General features: G+C 31.8%; 1 protein-coding gene across 11 annotated transcripts in view; it reads left to right on the top strand.

Annotated features, from left to right (window-relative positions):
- TJP1 (tight junction protein 1) overlaps positions 1 to 18,713 on the top strand; it is a 336,975-nt gene that overhangs the window by 300,155 nt on the left and 18,107 nt on the right. For all 11 annotated transcript variants that reach the window (XM_074294985.1, XM_074294991.1, XM_074294988.1 and 8 more), the window contains 9 exons: positions 526 to 631; positions 4,969 to 5,119; positions 7,156 to 7,264; positions 8,535 to 8,754; positions 9,030 to 9,214; positions 9,319 to 9,414; positions 15,528 to 15,610; positions 16,596 to 16,806; positions 17,312 to 17,412. In XM_074294985.1, coding sequence (XP_074151086.1) covers positions 526 to 631; positions 4,969 to 5,119; positions 7,156 to 7,264; positions 8,535 to 8,754; positions 9,030 to 9,214; positions 9,319 to 9,414; positions 15,528 to 15,610; positions 16,596 to 16,806; positions 17,312 to 17,412 — 1,262 coding nt within the window. The remainder of the gene's footprint in view (positions 1 to 525; positions 632 to 4,968; positions 5,120 to 7,155; positions 7,265 to 8,534; positions 8,755 to 9,029; positions 9,215 to 9,318; positions 9,415 to 15,527; positions 15,611 to 16,595; positions 16,807 to 17,311; positions 17,413 to 18,713) is intronic.

The raw sequence follows: 18,713 nt of genomic DNA, 5'->3' as shown, positions 1-18,713 counted from the left end.
ATGTAAAAGGAGAATATTTGAAAGCTGTTGGTTAAATTTTAAGTATAAAAATGTTTCATATCTATTATTTTCCATATGTAGAAATAAAGTTAATTTATTTACCTATTGGAAAAAAGAAATGTCTGGTGTGTGGTAGTATTAAATATATGAACTCATGGGAAATAAAGAACAGGCCTTTGAGAGAGAATTTAGCCATTACTCAATCCCTGGTGTATTCTTCTGTATCCTTTTTTTTCCTAAAGAGAAAGTAGCATAGCTTCATGGTAGTGCAGGTAGCAGCTAACATGTCTTGGCAAAATATTAAAAGTGACAAGACATAATGTGTATGGACCTTTGTTACATAATTTTGCAGGTTGCAAAGTCTGGGGCCCTTCTTATCAACATAGTATATATCTTCTTTATTGTTAGGATTTCCCACCTTTTATTTATGTTGAATCTAGAGCCAAGATACTTTTTTCTTAATTTGTATATGTGTTTTATGCTCTGAATAATGAACTTTATACAACTTTAATTTTTCCTTCTTAGAACCAAAACCTGTGTATGCTCAAGTTGGGCAGCCAGATGTGGATTTACCTGTTAGTCCTTCTGATGGTCTTCTACCCAATTCAACCCATGAAGATGGAATGCTTCGGTAACATAATCCTAAATTATTTTGCTTTTAAAATGTGTATAACTGTAAATGTGTATAGTATTCACTATAACACATTATTCAAGATATTTTAGAATGCCACTAAATCACATAAGGCTATTTGAGTACCCTTAATTAAAGTTTTTACCATGATTGTTTATGTCTTTATCTTGAAACACAGCTTACTTAAGTCTGGGAAAGTGAATCACTCCTACTTTGAGAGTTGCATATCTGTCTTTAACCTATTTTCTGTGGTTGAAATTGCAGAAAAATTGTTTCCTATCTTAATTAATTTTGCAAGCTCCCAAATGTGGTACTGAAGTTATAGCAACCTGTCATTCATCTGCTGTGTTCCTGAATAAACTAGCAAATAGGAAAATTCTCTTTTTCTAAGCAGATCAGTAAAAGCTATATCAGTTAAAAAAAATAAGCTTTCAAACAATGGACAATACATAAAAGGAAAAATTGTTGCTTAATTTAAATTTTTAGTGAGGATCTGACCCCTCTTCTCATACCATTTTTTCTATATACTTCAGTTTTCATAGTATGGTAAAGCCACAAAAATAGAATTACAGAAGAACACATTTACAAAATTTTTAGAATTCACATAAAATTTAGGTGAGGTAAAGAGATGAGAGATTAGGATCTTTAATTAATACCAGTAAGCAAATACTAAGTTATTTGCACATTGTGATTTTCTTTTGTAGATCATTGTGTAGTCATTAATTTCTACATATTATTTCCCTAGTTTTGAGCATGGGTAGGTAGAATTTAGAAATAGTAAAGCTCATTGTTATAATTCATTATATTCTAGATCTAAAGTGAAAATAATTGTAAATTATGGAATTTTTACTGATTTATAAATTAGACATTCTTCTGTAGTTTTAATGAAGAAAGATGAGCTTCTTAGCCAGCTGAAATTTCTATCAGATAATTGTTTTGAAGGGACAAGAGGGAACAAGCAGAATTAGTTTGGCACCAGGTTTTTTGTTCCACCTAAATGTAATGTAGACTAAAACATGCAAGATGGCATTGCTATCAAGTGGCCAGAAGTCTTACATTTTAGTTGAATTTTTTGAAATGTTAATTATCATGGTTATCACCTCTACTATGCAAAGATTTTAATGTAATATTTGTTGGTAGCTAGAGAATCATCAGCATTTTAAATTTTAAAATAATGACCTGATTTATATAATGGTTTAAGCTTTTACAAAATTTTTTCCTTAACAACACCTTTGGGAAAGTTGGGTGCTACAAGTATTGACAGGTGTAGGGGTGTGTGTGTGTGTGTGTGTGTGTGTGTGTGTGTGTGTGTGTGTGTGCATCTTAATGTTTAAAGTAAGTATTTAATGTGTTTTTTAATGTAAAATTCTCAAAGCCTCAGTCTTCTCTCTATTGTTCTCTCCCCTGACTAATTATTTCATCTTTTCAAAGAGGTGAAGGCCTAAGATTGCCCAACAATATTCCCATGTTCTATTGTCATTTATGTTTTCCTTCTTCCCTTGTTACAGAAAAGCAAAATATACTATCTGTATCTTTGATCCTACTTCCTCCAGCATTCTGCTCTTGAATGAAATGAATGGATGAAAACTGCATATGTTAAGCACCATTGCTGTACTAAGTACTGTTAATACAGATAACAATAAAAAAGAGAGACCTCTCAAAGTGGTCATACTTTTAATTAGGTCAGACAGCACATTCATATAATTCAGACACGAGGCAAATGAAAAAGACCCAGAAGTTGTTATGGGTGCAGAAAAAGGCTTTTAGTAAAGTTACCAAGTAATAAAGACTATCAGGTCAGTTTACAGTGCTCTGTAGCCTAGAAAGCAGTAAGACTCAGAAGATAGTAGGATGCATTAGCAGAGCAGATAGTCAAGTATTGCCTTGATTCATTCCAGTTTGGTTTCCGCTTTCACAGTTGTACACAAACTTTGCTTTTAGGCCACTGGTGACTCCCTAATAATCAAATCCACTGACTTCTTTCATGTCTTAAACTCATAAACTGCTGTTTATGCTTAGAACCACTTTTTATTCTAGATACTCTTTTTCATTATCCAAAGTAATACATCGTCCTCATTTTTGTCTTTCCTTGCTGTTTTCTTTGTAGATTTATTTATTTATTCTTCCTATATGCCTTACTGTTCTGTCATCGGTCATCTTCTCTTTAATACATTTTATTTTGTAAACTATTTATCAATATAACTTTAACTATTATTTTTAGGCAGATAATTCTCAGATTTCTCTTTCAAAGTTTTAGAGGTCCCATATCCAGGTATGAGTTGTTTTAAGTAATGATAGTTGTTGATTTAGAGTTCTGAGGTACCTTTGAGTTGATTAAATCCAACCTTTTCAGTGTGCATAAATGGAAACAGAAAAACATTGAATGACCATACTTTTACATATCTGAGTCAGAATTTGAACATAGGTACCAGTATCCTATTCGTTATTCTATGCTGTCTCTTATGAAGAACTGTGCCTATATTTTTCACTTGATTTTCAGTTGTTTTAGAAAAATCTGAAATTACTTTTTAAACTCCTTTTTGGTCAAGAATTTTTTTTTTTTAATTTATTAAAGCTTTTTATTTACAAAACATGCATGGGTAATTTTCCACACTGACCCTTAAAAAAACCTTCTGTTCTAAATTTTCCTCTTCTTCCTCCCACCCCCTCCCCTAGATGGCAGGTAGTCCAATACATTAAATATGTTAAAATAAATGTTAAATCCAATATATGTTTACATATTTATATAGTTATCTTTCTGCACAAGAAAAATCAGTTCAAGAAGGAAAAAAAAACTGGGAAAGAAAACAAAATGCAAGCAAACATCAACTGAGAGTGAGAATGCTATTCTGTGTTCCCCACTCAGTTCCCACGGTTCTTTCTCTTAGTGTAGATGGCTCTCTTCATCACTGAGCAAGAAGAACTGGTTGGAATCATCTCAATGTTGAAGAGAGTCATGTCCATCAGAAATGATCATCATATATAGTCTTCTTGTTGTCATGTACAATGATCTCCTGGTTCTGCTCATTTCAGTTAGCATCAGTTCATGTAATTCTCTCCAGACTTCTCTGAAATCATCCTGCTGGTCATTTCTTATAGAACAACAATATTCCATAACATTCATATACCATAACTTACTCAGCCATTCTCCATTTGATGGGCATCAATTCTGTTTCCAGTTTCTTGCCACTACAAAAAGGGCTGCCACAAAATTTTTTGCATATGTGGGTCCTTTTCCCTTCTTTAAGATCTTTTTGGGATATAAGCCCAATAGAAGCACTGCTGGATTAAAGAGTATGCATGGTTTGATAACTTTTTGAGCATAATTCCAAATTGCTCTCCAGAATGATTGGATCTGTTCACAGTTCCACCAACAATGTTATCAGTATCTCAGTTTTTCCACATCCCCTCCAACATTTGTCATCTTTTCATGTCATCTTAGCCAATCTGACAGGTGTGTAGTGGTATCTCAGAGTTGTCTTAATTTGAATTTCTCTGATCTTGATGACTTGGAGCATCTTTTCATAGAACTACAAATAGTTTCAATTTCTTCATCTGAAAATTGTTCATATCCTTTGGTCAAGAATTTTGAGCTTACTGAAAAATATCTTAGGAATTTAGGGTTTTGGCTTTAAAAAAAAAAAAAAAACACTTCTTTTCCCCATATTCCACAATAAATGCTCAAGGAATATTTCTTGAACAACTCATATATTCTTTTTTTTTTTTTTTTTTTTTTTTTTTCTGGTAAGGCAATTGGGATTAAGTGACTTGCCCAGGGTTACACATCTTGTAAGTATTAAGTGTCTAAGTGTGGATTTGAACTCAGGTCCGCTTGACTCCAGTGCCAGTGTTCTATCCACTGTGCCGTCTAACAACCCCTTTCTTCTCGTCTCCCCTCTATAAAACTATTTTTAACCTTTTTTTGGGGGGGTGGATTTGGTACACTTATAATGCATTGTTGTTTCTCTGCTATATCTCATTTGCTCACCTTTTACACTTTGTGTCCAGGTGGTTTTACGTGTCTTTAATTTTGATTTTTTTTTTCAGTGCTTACTGTAATGTTCTTCACATAGTTATTTAATAAAAATTTTATTTAATTGACTTTCATAATAAAAGCCTGACATTTTTAGAATAGGTTTATATTAAGTATAGGAAGAAGGTATTATTAACTGTGAATTTGAATTATGAATTATTACCTCTTATTAATAAGCAAATTGACGATCATTATGAAGTGTTAAAAATAATCTTTTTAGATTGAATTCAATCAAATTTTTGTTGCTTTTTTCATGTTAAGAACTTCTCTTTAAGAATTGTGCATTATATTTCTAATTTTACAGGCCAAGCATGAAACTAGTAAAATTCAGAAAAGGAGACAGTGTGGGTTTACGTTTGGCTGGTGGTAATGATGTAGGAATTTTTGTAGCTGGAGTTCTGGAAGATAGTCCTGCTGCTAAAGAAGGCTTAGAAGAAGGTGACCAAATTCTCAGGGTATGTCAATATATTAACTTATGTAATTTTAAAGTTCTTTTAGAATTAGAAATATAAAATGGAGAACCATTAAATTATAACTTTACTCTTAAAGATCAAGCAGCTACATGTTTAAAAAGGAAAAGATTCTTGTTTTAGTACAGGCCTTATGGTATGAGAATATGGGAATGCAACTTGTTATTTTTACATTAGCCAGTAGTTTTATGTTGTTATTTGCTGGATCAGCAGTTGAATTAAAACTATCTAAGGTATAAAAGTTCAAACTCTATAACTTGGCATATGAGCAAACCTTTTGTATCCCAACCAATCCCTCCAGACTTATTTTTTGCTCCTCTTATGACAAAAACTTTTTATTGCAGCCACACTGAACACTGTCACTTAAACATCCCTCCTACTTTTCTTTATCTCTGCTTTTACTCATATTGTATCTCCTTCATTAGATTCTCTTCCTTATCTTACATCTCAGAATTCTAGACATGGTTTGAGGCTCCTGAATTAGAGTGAACCTTAGATAATTTAATCCCAACTTTTTCGTTTCAAAGCAGTTCTTCTAATTTCCAGATTTGTTTCTTTGTTTTTAATTGGTCATCTCATATGATTGTGCATACTAGATGGTGGATTGGATATTGTTCTGTACTGGAGTCAGAAAGACCTGTTCAAATTCAATCTCAGACATATCATGTTTATTCTTGAGCAGGTGTGTGCCACCATTCATTTATCTGTACAATGGGAATAGCAATCATATCTACCTCCCAGAGTTGTTATAAGGATCAAATGAGATATTTGTCACATTCTTTGTAAATCTTAAAGGATTATATTAATACTAGTTGTCATAATTGTTATTATAATTATAATTTTATTTTCTCTACATTTCTTTATAGTTGATATGCTCTTAAAATATTTCTTTGCTAAAATTTAAATTGCACTGACTATAACAAAAACATGATTCAATAAAGGCTGGATCATCAAAAGACAGTACAATTTTACAAAAGTTTTAAAAATCATAATTATGAATTTCTCTTATTGATAATGATTTTAAGAATGATTTTCCACATATGCTTGGTATAATAGTTTTATTGTTTTCAGGTTATCATTCTTATAGTATACTTAAATTCTAAAATGTGTAATAATTGTTTCCTGTAAAATTAATTAAGTAGAAGGATTAATTACTAAAGGGTCCTCTCATGTAATGGAAAATTAATATGAATAAATAAGATGTGTTTTAAAGCATCAAACAAATTTCTAAATGCTTACGTTATTGATGTTCTGATATAGGGGATATACCATAGCCCCTATTTTCATTCAAACCACTTTTTTTCAAAGTATATTATTTTCATTCCTTTTCTCACTTTTATTTTTATTAGAATGGTATAGTTCATTAATTTTATTTCACACAATTATCATTGACAATTTTTCAAAGTAGCCTTCTAAAGTTAAATATCATTTTTTAAAAGAAAAATGTTGATTTGACAATTGTTTTTAGAAGTAGGAATTTTTCTACCTTTCTTTAAAAAAATAGGGTCTTGGTTTTATTTTTTTTTAATTTTTATCTTATTCACTGTATTATATTTTGCACTGAGATTTCACAAGCAGCTTTCAACGTAAGATTATTCACATTAATTTAATTTTATTCATAAAATACATCAGCTAAAAAAGGATAAATGTTACAGGTCAATTTACACACATCTTTTAATTATTTATTTCAGGAAAATGAAGCAAATTATGCCAAATTTGTAATTAAAAAAAATACATATATACACACATATATATTCATCGTATACGTTGTATTATGCTTTAATGTTTGTTTAAGCTTACCTTTTTAATCTAAGGATATTTTGACATAAAATTGTCTTATAATTTACTCAGATTTTATTTAAACATTTTGAATCAAGGTTTTTTCTGTTTACAAAACAAAATTTATAGAATATTGTGTTAAATAATTGAAAATCAAATGAGAGTTTTTGTTTTGTTTAGTTTTGCATAAATAGTTTACATTCCATGTTATAGGATGATTTTTATGAACTTCATTCTAACAGGTAAACAATGTAGATTTCACAAATATCATCCGAGAAGAAGCTGTGCTTTTTTTGCTTGACCTCCCTAAAGGAGAAGAAGTGACAATCTTGGCACAGAAAAAAAAGGATGGTAAGTTGTTTTCATAGTTATCCCAACATGAAAAAATATAAATTCATAGAGGGAGTGCTGTAGAAGAAAACAGTTTTTGATCTTAGTGATTTATTAGATTTTTCCTTAATAAAATCAATAAAGGAAAACCACAACTGTATCTCAGTTGGTTGAACTGATAAATTATCTGTTAACAACTTTCTTGTGGCATTTATGAGAGAGACTAATGATCATAGATGAAATTAGATAGTAAAACAGGATCTTAAGTATATAACCCATAGGAAAAATGAGACTCCTGGTAATATATAAGTTTAATGACAACTGTTTGTTTTGATATTTTAATATTTTAAGGATATTTTTTTTCCTACCCCCACTAGTTTTGTTTAAACTTCAGATTTTTCTTTTGAAGATTTGAAAGTAAAATACAAGTTCATTGAGAACTGATCTTTTTTTTTTTTTATTCTTGTTTCCCAAGTCCCTAGAATGTTTCTATGCATTATAAGTGCCCGATAATTGTTTATTAAATTGAATTAAATTTTAAAAAATAAAACCATACCACAATTCTAAAAAATTAGATATTACCCATTATTTCAGATGTTTGAATCATTGAAACAATTGCATGGCTCATTGGACAGAGTACTTGCTTAATTATCAGGACTACTTGACTTCTAAACCTGATTTCTTATATTTCTATCTACCTCAGTTTCTTCTAATTCTAAATGGAGATTACAATAGCACCTACTTAACCAGGGTTGTTGTAAAGTTCAAATGAGATTTTTTATATACATACACAAACACATTCACACATAATAACAACAATAGTTTTTTTATTTTTCAAAATACACGGAAAGACCATTTTGATTGTTGATTACTGTTTCTAGATGAGGAGTAGAAATACCTGTTTGCTTCCTCATTGCTTGGGGGGGGGTAAACTTTTCAAACTTTTGAAAATCTTGCATTTCAATTTTCTTCCTCCCTCCCCTATACAGCAAATAAGCCAATATAGATTTATGCATGTACAATTCTTCCAAACATATTTCCACAAATAGCATGCTTTGCAAGAAAAAAATCAGATTAAAAGGAAAAGAAAAGAGAAAAACACAAACAACACAGGTGATCACATTTCATCTTCATAGCTCTCTCTCTGGATGTGGATGGCTTTTTCTATCACAAATCCATTGGAATTACCTTGAATCACTCAAATTAGATATTTGTAAAGCACACAATGCTTAATAGAGGATTATTAAACATTTCTCATGACATTCTACATGTTTATTTTGTTTTCTTTCAGTTTATCGTCGCATTGTAGAATCAGATGTAGGAGATTCTTTTTATATTAGAACACACTTCGAATATGAAAAGGAATCTCCTTATGGGCTTAGTTTCAACAAAGGAGAAGTGTTCCGTGTAGTGGATACCTTATACAATGGAAAATTGGGTTCTTGGCTGGCTATACGAATTGGCAAAAATCACAAGGAGGTAGAAAGAGGCATCATTCCTAATAAGAACAGGTATGAGTAAATAATTATTCTTCTTGGAGTAAATTAAGTGAATAGTACAATTAACAAAAACTTAAAACATCTCCTTTGTGAAATGTATACAAATATATATATATATATATTAATAAGTAATAAAAATAAGTTTATTCAACTTTGGTCTAATATAAATCATTGTTCAGTGCTAAAAATTGCTATAGTGAAAGATCCTCAAATTATACTGAGATTAAGATTTAAATAATATTACTTAGACTTATGTTTCAAAAGTTAATGTTCTGTTTTTAATACAGAGCTGAGCAGCTAGCCAGTGTTCAGTATACACTTCCAAAGACAGCAGGAGGAGATCGTGCTGACTTTTGGAGATTCCGAGGTCTTCGTAGCTCTAAAAGAAACTTACGTAAAAGCAGAGAGGATCTCTCTGCTCAACCATTTCAAACTAAGTTTCCTGCTTATGAAAGAGTTGTTCTTCGAGAAGGTAGCTTTCTTTTTAAGTGTTAGCCTATTCAATATCCATCCTATCCTGGTAAATAAAAATATCTTCAATGAATTGCTTTCACTAAAATAATGTCTCTCTTGTAGCTGGATTTCTCAGACCTGTAACTATCTTTGGACCAATTGCTGATGTTGCAAGAGAGAAACTAGCAAGAGAAGAACCAGATATTTATCAAGTGGCAAGTGAGTACCATTTTGATTGTTGATTACTGTTTTTAGACGAGGAGTAGAAATACCTATTTACTTCCTCATTGTTGGGGAGGTAAACTTTTAAAATCCCTTTTTGGTCATTATCACTCAACTTCTCTTCATTTTGAAGTTTACTCAGTGCAAATTATAATAGCTGTTGTCTACTTAACTAGCTCTATGGGGCAGTGGCACAGTGGATAGATAGATTGCTGTGGTTTTAAGTTGGGAAAGTTAATCTTCTGACTTCCAATTTGGCACCAGAACTTTGCTACTTATGTGACCCTGGGCTGGTCTTTTAAGCCTGTTTGCCTCAGTTTCCTTATATGTTAAATGAACTAGAGAAAGAAAAGACAAACTACTCCATTAACTTTGCCAAAGAAAATCCCAGATGGGTTCATGAAAAATTGGAGATGACTGAAAAATGACTGAACAACAAAAACTTAGCTCCCTGGTAATTTACCTTCATTTTTCAAGGAATTTAGCATTTGACTTCATCAATGACTTCTCCTCTACAATTTCTACTCTTATCCTAGGTGAATTTAATAATTCCTTTTGATGTTCCCTCAAACTTCCTAGTTCTTTAGTCTCCTTAACTTTACTACAGCCACACATGGTGGAAAGTCATAGAGGGATGGTTACAGCTAGGTAAAATTCTCATACCTTAATCAAAAATTCTGAAATTATCTGACCACGATCTTGTGTCATTTCTTTATGTATCTCACCCCTCCTCACAGTGTCTTTGCCTTCATTGCCACATTTAATCTCTCTACTCCTTGGTCCTTTCTCAAGATCTTCTCTGACTTCAGTTTCTTTCCATCTCATTCCACACCTGTAATTAAACACCTCAACTCCATCCTGTCCTATACTTTCAAATGTCTTGCCTCCTTATCACTGCCTATCCCCTGCTAAATGTAAGGATGGGTCCTTAGATTATTCCTACCATCATTGGCTTCCTTTACTCCTACTAGCATAGTGCTGAACAGAATTGGATGGAATCACACAACTGTTCTGATGAGATGATAATATTATGCCTTTGTTTCCTAACTTCTATTGAACACTCACTGCAGCAAGGCAATACTGTTTTTCTTCCCTAATTGTTTTTTTATTTCACTCCCAGAATCTTCTCTACTAATTTTAATCTTTTCCATTCTATTTGTACTTGCACCTTTCTTCAACCTCTCACCTGAGAACCTTGTTTTTACTTTACTGAAAAAAATTTAGATCATTTGCTGTGAGTTTCCTCTTCCTTTTTTATCTCAAAATATCTAAACATCACCCTTTACTTTATCTATCTGCTGTTTTCCATGAACTCATGACAACTTCATTTTTTTCTTTCTACCAGCTTTTTTTCACTCTTTCCTTTAGACACACATCTCCTCTTCCCTTTAAAAATTCCTTCTCAGGGCAGCTAGATGGTGCAGTGGACAGAGAGCACCTGCCCTGAAGTCAGGAGGACCTGAGTTAAAATCTGGTCTCAGACAATTAACACTTCTTAGTTGTTTGATCCTGGGCAACTCAACTTAAATTAACCCCTTTGCCTCAGGCAAAACAACAAACAAACAAACAAACAAAAACCTTCTCTAAATCTTTCTATTAAGTTATTGTTCCATTATCTCTTTTTCCTTTTCATAGCCTTACTTCTAGAAAAAGCCAGGAACCCATTCTTCTCCCAAACCCCTACTCCTTTTCTCTTTGTAGTCTATCTTCCTACCTCATCACCAATTGAAATTCCTGTGCCCAGTTATGAATGATTTTAAATTGCCATATCAGATATATACACATATTATTTTCTTGATATACACATATTATCTCCTTGAATAGACTATTTTAAAAGTACTCTTGCGTTATTCTTTTATATTTGCATTCCATAGTACCTAGCATACTCTCCCTTCTCTCCTCTCTTGGTAGGCTATTATTTTTCTAGGGTTACCTGTTGTTTGAAATAGGATTGGAACCATGTCTTCCTAACTCCTAGCACAGCACTCTATCCAATATAAGATATTGCCTCATCAGTAGTCACTTTCATTTTGTAAATAAGTTTCCATTATTTTAATTATTTTTATTTTACATATATCAACATATGCCTTTGAATTGATAGATCCTCCATACTCTTTGGGATTTCATTTTAAATTTTTGCTAAATTTTATATGTAAAAGTTAGTTTTTATAATATGTGTATACACAAATTATCACGGAAAGGGTAAGAAAGAATATATTCACAATATGTTTTTGTAATGACTGTGATCTTAGTTCTTTTTTATAATAGCTTTTTATTTTTCAAAATACAGGCAAAGATAAATACTATTGTAAAACCTTGTGTTCCAAATTTTTCTCCCTCCCTCTCCATCTCTTCTCCTCTCCTAGACATCAAGTAATCCAATATAGATTAAACATGTGCAGTTCTTCTAAACATATTTCTACATTTATCATGCTGCACAAGAAGAATGTGATCTTAGTTCTAATGAAGTTGGCCTTTTTACTGAACACTGATTACTTCTTCAGGACATTCCTATATTGGTAGAATAAATTCCTGTCAACATTAGGAAAAAACAAAATTTAGAGTTGATTATATTTTATCTGATTTCTGTCATGTTCATGTCCTTGAAATTTTTCCTCCTATGATTTCATGAACTTAAGGTACCATGTAAACTGCAAATCTTTTTCTTTCTTCATCTTGACCCAGGTTTTTCAATTTGATGGGGAAAGAAAACTTTTCACCTTTGCAGTAAAATCATCCTGTATCATATGTATTGCTTTTAATGGGGAGGATCTTCTCTGACTCATTGTAGAGTTTATCTTTTTAGCCTTAACCAAAGATGTTGATTTCAAAATTATTTTCATGCATGTCTTATAACTACTTAAGATAATCATAGTAATTTACAGATCAAATACTTCTTTTTCTTGCATCTTTAAGAACAAAATATGAGCCATTCCTCTTGTTTAACTACAACTTCTTATTTTTATGATTATGATTATTTTTTGATATTGAGAATGTCAATATTTAGAATTTAGGTATTCTCGTTTTGTTAAAAATTGGACAGCTATCTCTTTTAGTGTATCAGCAAACAAGTTAAGATTAATAAGATAATCTAAAAACTATGTGAATCCCAGTGTCAGTCTTTCCATAAGAGCTAGTCTTGTCAGAGCTTATATTTTGCTGATATAGCCTTCAAAAACTGAGGATCACCTCTAATCCATGATGTCATCAAATTAATGTTTTGTGTAGGAATAATAATAATGCTAATAGCATATATGCATATGCTATTAGCATTATTATATATCATATTTTATATATATATATCTATATATATTTTATATATATAGATATATATATATCGGTATAAGGTTTACCACCACATTTTCATCTTCAAACTTCTGAGGGTAGGTACTCCTTATCATCCCCATTTTGCAGATGAGGAAAATGAAATTGAGAAAATAAATGAATTTCTTAGGTTCACATGGTTCTCATTAGGGTCTAATACAGAATTTGGACTCTAGTCTTCCTGAGTCCCACTCTTTCCACTGTGCTACACAGGTATCTTGGATGATAATGTTCTTAGCTGGCATTATGTAAAGGGCTTTTTAAAGTGTGAAAACTTGGTCCTCAAAATAACTCTTGAGCAGATACTAAAATTAATAGTTTCCTCATTTTGAGAATGAATGTGAGTCTCAGGGAGATTGGTAACTTGCCAGTAGTTATTTAGAAAGTTTCAGTAAAGCGTTTTAAAGGGAGATTGTCCTGATTAACTCTAGAACTATCATCAATATTCTAGACTCTTAATTCTTAACACGGGCTCTTAATTTGCATGTGGTATTCATGGATATATTTCAAGGGCTTTGTAAACTCAAATGAGGATGTTACATCTTTATTGCAATTTTGTAGTTTTCATTTGGAATACATTTCTCTTATATTCATTAAAAAGCATTGTTCTCAGGAGTTTCTAGGGTTTATCAGACTTGCAAGAGGTCTATGACACACAAAGTTAGGAATCCAGATTACTGGATCATTTTTTTTCTCCAGTACCACCATTATACTGTATAATATAGTAGCGTAAGGAAAAGGATTAAAATAATTGAATAGAGACAAAAAATACAATTCTATGAATGTTTTCTTTCTCATAGTTCAAATTCTTTAATTGACCTTCAATTAAAGCACTAGTCTAAACTTTAAATGACATTGAAAAATGAAAGGATTGTATATTATTAAAAGAGCATAATTTTGGTAGATTCGTGATAATTATCTTGTCAGATTAGTTTTAATATTGATACTGGAGGTGAAACTTAATGACAGATTGTGTTTGACTTTCAGTTCAACAGGATTGGTATTTTAGCTGAGGATAAATAATAAACAATTTATTCATTTTTAATAAATGTACATATCTGTGTGTAAATTACTGAGCTGCTCAGACATACTGTTAGCTTATTTTTAGACCAGTTTAGATCGACATTAGATTAGTGTCATTGCCACTGTCATATCACAGAAGTGAATTTTTTGCATTACATGCGTACCCTAGTTTAAGCATGCATCTTATTTTAACCCCTTTACCTTAATGAAGATCTTTTCCCCTTTTCCAACTGTAAAGAATTGTAGCTCCTCTTTCTGCTTAGGATTCATCTGATTCCTTAAAATGTCCATTTGAGGGATAGATGTGAGGATGGTGGGACATGGGAAGAGAGAGGAGATAAAATCCAGCCTGCTGCTGAGTGGTAGTATGGTTCCCAGGCATCTGGTGTGACCTTAGTAATATAGAATGAAATTATGCCTTAGTATGTTTAGTCTAGTGGGGATGATAATAGTTTACATTTATATTGCACTAGATGGTGCTTTCCTCAAAACAACTCTGTGAGTAGATACTCAGAGAATTCCACACTTTCATTCTATGGCATATCTCTGATGAATTCTATGCTTCAAGCAAACTGGGCTACTTATTATTTCCCTAGCGTGCCCTCCTATGCCTTTTATTTAGGTTGTTTCCTCTGGGTGGGAAATCCCTCTCTATCATAATTTGTTAAAAGTTATTTCTATTCATTTGGGTGCAGCTTAATTACTGTTTTCCTCATTTTTCTTCTACGAATCTACTTCCCAGCCCATTTTCCTCAAACTTGAAATTCTCTTTTTTTGTTTGAATACCTATGACAATTTGTACCTTCTATTATATACTCAATCACATCCCATATTACATTATGTGTATCAACATTTTATTTATCTTATTGTTAATAGTTTTATAAATGTCATGGCATATAGCTATGTAAAAAGCACCTATTATTGATACATTCAATTTGTAATTTCATCAGCTGTGTGTAAATATGCTTCTTTTTCTATAGTTGCACTACTACTTTCCCTACTTTTAATTATTTTTGTCAATGTTGTGTGAAGTATTAATCTCAAAAATATTGTTACATCTATTTGAATTATATATATTTTGATCCATAACTAATTATTTATTTAAATGTTACCTATTCATATCTTTGAAATAATTTGATTCTTCATTATAAATTTTATCCAATTCTTTTACACTCTTGATACTAATTTTTTCTCCCAAAGGTTTTTTTCTTCTCTTTTAATGTGCTTTTTTTCTTTGAAGCCCAACTCAGCTTCTTTTATAAAGCTCTCACTGGTAAAGCTTTCACTGATTTTTTTTTTTCCCCAATCTTCATGCCTAAGCACCTCGCAGTCCTCTCCCCAATAAAAACTAAACCTCCAGACCTCTCCAAGATAAATATGTCCCTGAATATTTATTATTTTCCAGTTACTCACATATTTCATTCCTTCTCTATCTGAATTTTCTGCAGGCTGTCTTATTTTGTTGTTGTATTGCCATATAGCATCTTATACATGTCATTTAATTTGATAAATATTTGTTAAATTGAGATTTACAATAGAAAGAATTACAGGGTAGCAATTATGTTCTTGAGGTACATCAATGGATATTTGTCAACTTTTTGGCAAAACATAGTCCCCATTTATTATGATTCATTTGGGGTTTTGAATAATTGGATTATAAATGAATGTTTGGAATACAGTTTGTTTTTGAGCTGAAGTACCTGTGTTTCCAATATTTTTGATGGTATCTTCAAAAGTTGAGTAACATTTTTTTTCTTTACTAGAAAGTGAACCTAGAGATGCTGGCACTGATCAACGGAGCTCTGGAATTATACGACTTCACACTATTAAACAAATTATTGATCGGGTAAGTTGTAGCAATAAACAGTTCAATTGTATAATGAACCAAGAATGAATATTGAAAATAAAGTTATTGAAAATGTAGAATTGTCTCATTTAAATGTAGAAAATATTACTAAATTTATTGTCAGTTCTGCCAGTAGTAATCACATCAATGAGAAGTATAATAATCATCATTATGAAAGCTAGTATTTATTTAGCACTCCAAGATGCACAAAATCTTGATAAATATCTCATTTTATTCTTAAAACTACTCTGGGTGCCATGGTTGTCCCCCAATTTACACATGAGGAATCTGAGACAGAGAGAGAGGTTAAATGATCTTCCTAAAGTCACACAACTAATAAATGTCTGAGACTGAATTTTACCTCAAATCTTAATCTTTTATGATGGTTAAATTTTGTACTAATATTGTTAGATGTGAATTTTGACTTTGTTTTGTTTTCATGACATTTAAATATTCTAATGTTTTTATTCAAGGAATGAATGCTGTTGGTATTTTTTCTCTCAAATTAGGTCAAGCCACATTTAAGTGAAGTATTTAACTTGTCTCAGCTACACACAACTTTTGTTATAAGTAGTTTTTAAGACGAACTGTTTTAGAGATAATTTAATGAAGTAGAATGTTAAACCTGCTAGTCATTGCTGAAATAATAATGATACAGGATGACTGTGCTAAGATTGTTTAATTTGGGGAGTGGTATTGTGAGGCAGTTGGGATTAAATGACTTGCCCAGTGTCGCACAGCTAGTTAGTGTTACATTTCTGAGGTCACATTTGAACTCAGGTCCTCTAGATTTAGCCACTACTCTATCTACTGTGTCATATAACTGCCCCAAAATCATTTAATTTTACAGTCTGTGGTTATTTTATAGTTAAGGAGTTTTTATCTTCTTTGGATAGAGTGTCATTTTCTGAATTGATAGTTCTTTGAAGAGAATTACATATCTGGAATCATTGTGGGGGGGTTTTGTTTGTTTTTTCTTTTGTAGGATAAACATGCTTTATTAGATGTAACACCAAATGCTGTTGACCGTCTAAATTATGCACAGTGGTATCCCATTGTGGTATTCCTCAACCCTGATTCTAAGCAGGGTGTTAAAACAATGAGAATGCGATTGTGTCCAGAATCACGTAAGAGTGCCAGAAAATTATATGAACGATCTCATAAGCTTCGTAAAAATAATCATCATCTTTTTACAAGTGAGTACAGCCAAGAAAGCTTTAAAAACCAGACACACTTTTCATTCTTAAATCTTTTTTTTCCTTTACATTGACCCGGCAATCAGGGTTAAGTGATCTTCTCAGGGTCACACAGCTAATTCACATTAAGATCTTATCCTAACAAGATCAACCACTTCTCTCCCTCCCCCCCTCCCCCAGGCAGTTGGGGTTAAGTGACTTGCCCAAGCCAGGAAGTGTTAAGTGTCTGAGGTCACATTTGAACTCGGGTTCTCCTGACTTCAGGGCTGGTGCTCTATCCACTTCACCAACTAGTTGCCCCCAGATCAACCACTTTTTAAAGGGAAATAACATTTTATAATTGGGGCACCACCAGGACATTTATCTTCTTCTGCAAATATTTCCATCTCTCTTGCAAGTAATACAATAATATTACTTTTTGGTGGTTGAGTTGACAGCTGATTTACATCTCAACTTCTGATATCTTCCTATTCATGAGTCCAAATTAATACTTTGTTGTTTTCAGCTACTATTAATTTAAATTCAATGAATGATGGTTGGTATGGAGCACTGAAAGAAGCTATTCAGCAACAGCAGAACCAGCTGGTTTGGGTTTCAGAGGGAAAGGTAAGAAATTTCATAATACTTTGTCCTATATTTCAGGATTTTGTATTTTTGATGTCTCTTAATTTGCTGCAATATGTTAAGTGACAGTAATAACAGAGAGAGGTTATGGAAGCAAGGAATAAACTTTGGTTCAATTAGAGACAAAAAAAAAAAATATATATATATATATATATATATATATATATATATATATATATATATATATATATATATATATATATCTGATACGTGATATATTAAACTACTTTTACTAGTTTTTGTAGTTCTAATAGCTTAAGAATCCTAATTTGTCCATTCAGTGAATTTCATTAAGGACCATGATTTGGGAGACCAACTTTATTACTATATCACTATCATATTAAATATTTTTTGCTATTGCCATTAGTTTTACACACAATTTTGGTGAGCATGCCTTTTCAAGATAAATTTAGCATTTCCCCCCATTAAAAGCAAAGTGAGTTTTTATTTCCTTTTACCATCTTTATTTTAATATTGTCGTAACAGTTCAGAATAATGTCCCTGTCAGTTTTTCTTAAACTTAGTTTACAGACTATAAGGAAAGATTGTGGCTATCTCATTTTCAGTTTGTAGGGTCTTGTTTGTTTTTTTGTTTGTTGTTTTTGTTGTGATGGTGGTGCTATTTTTCCCAACTTTTTTCCCTGTCCACTCCTCACCCTATTCCTGGGCATGGCCCCTGTTTTCCTCTACCTGGCTGTCTACAGGAGCTCTGGCAGTGCATGCTGCATGTTTAAGACAACAGTGCCTATTCAGAAAAGTATACCACCTTTGCAAGAAAACAAAAGTTTCCCATGTAGTTGTAGTATATGTAACAATTTTTCAGAACTAGCATTTTTCTTCTGCCATTTTAGGGATTACAAGTAATTCATGTGTATTCACAAGACAAAACTGAGTTATTGACATTTCAAGTAGGACACTGTACATAAAAAAAAGTGAGTCAAGAAACCACTTAGCCACTTTTATGACAACACTTTGACTATTTGATTAGTTTTTACTCTCACAGCACTCAGGAAAAATAATTGTAATCTTAGCCTTAGTGTTATGACATTAATATTTGAGATAACATTGTTATTATGATGTCCTCATCATCCAGTGATAATAGAAAATGGAATATAATTTCTGCAGATGAATTCTTTAAAGGCATCTGCTGAAAAAATACATTTAAATAAAATTACAGAAAATACACAATTAGAATTTTTGCTAATAAAAACCCCCTTCAATTTACTTTATTCTTCTGCGATAATTGACCTTCCTACTTTGCTGCCCCAATTTTCCTTTTTTCT

The sequence above is a fragment of the Sminthopsis crassicaudata genome, chromosome 2, assembly GCF_048593235.1.
Source record: "Sminthopsis crassicaudata isolate SCR6 chromosome 2, ASM4859323v1, whole genome shotgun sequence".
In the NCBI taxonomy this organism is placed as follows: Eukaryota; Metazoa; Chordata; class Mammalia; order Dasyuromorphia; family Dasyuridae; genus Sminthopsis; species Sminthopsis crassicaudata.
The sequence above is the reverse complement of the archived record's forward strand: the minus strand, read 5'-3'. Positions and strand labels throughout refer to the sequence as shown.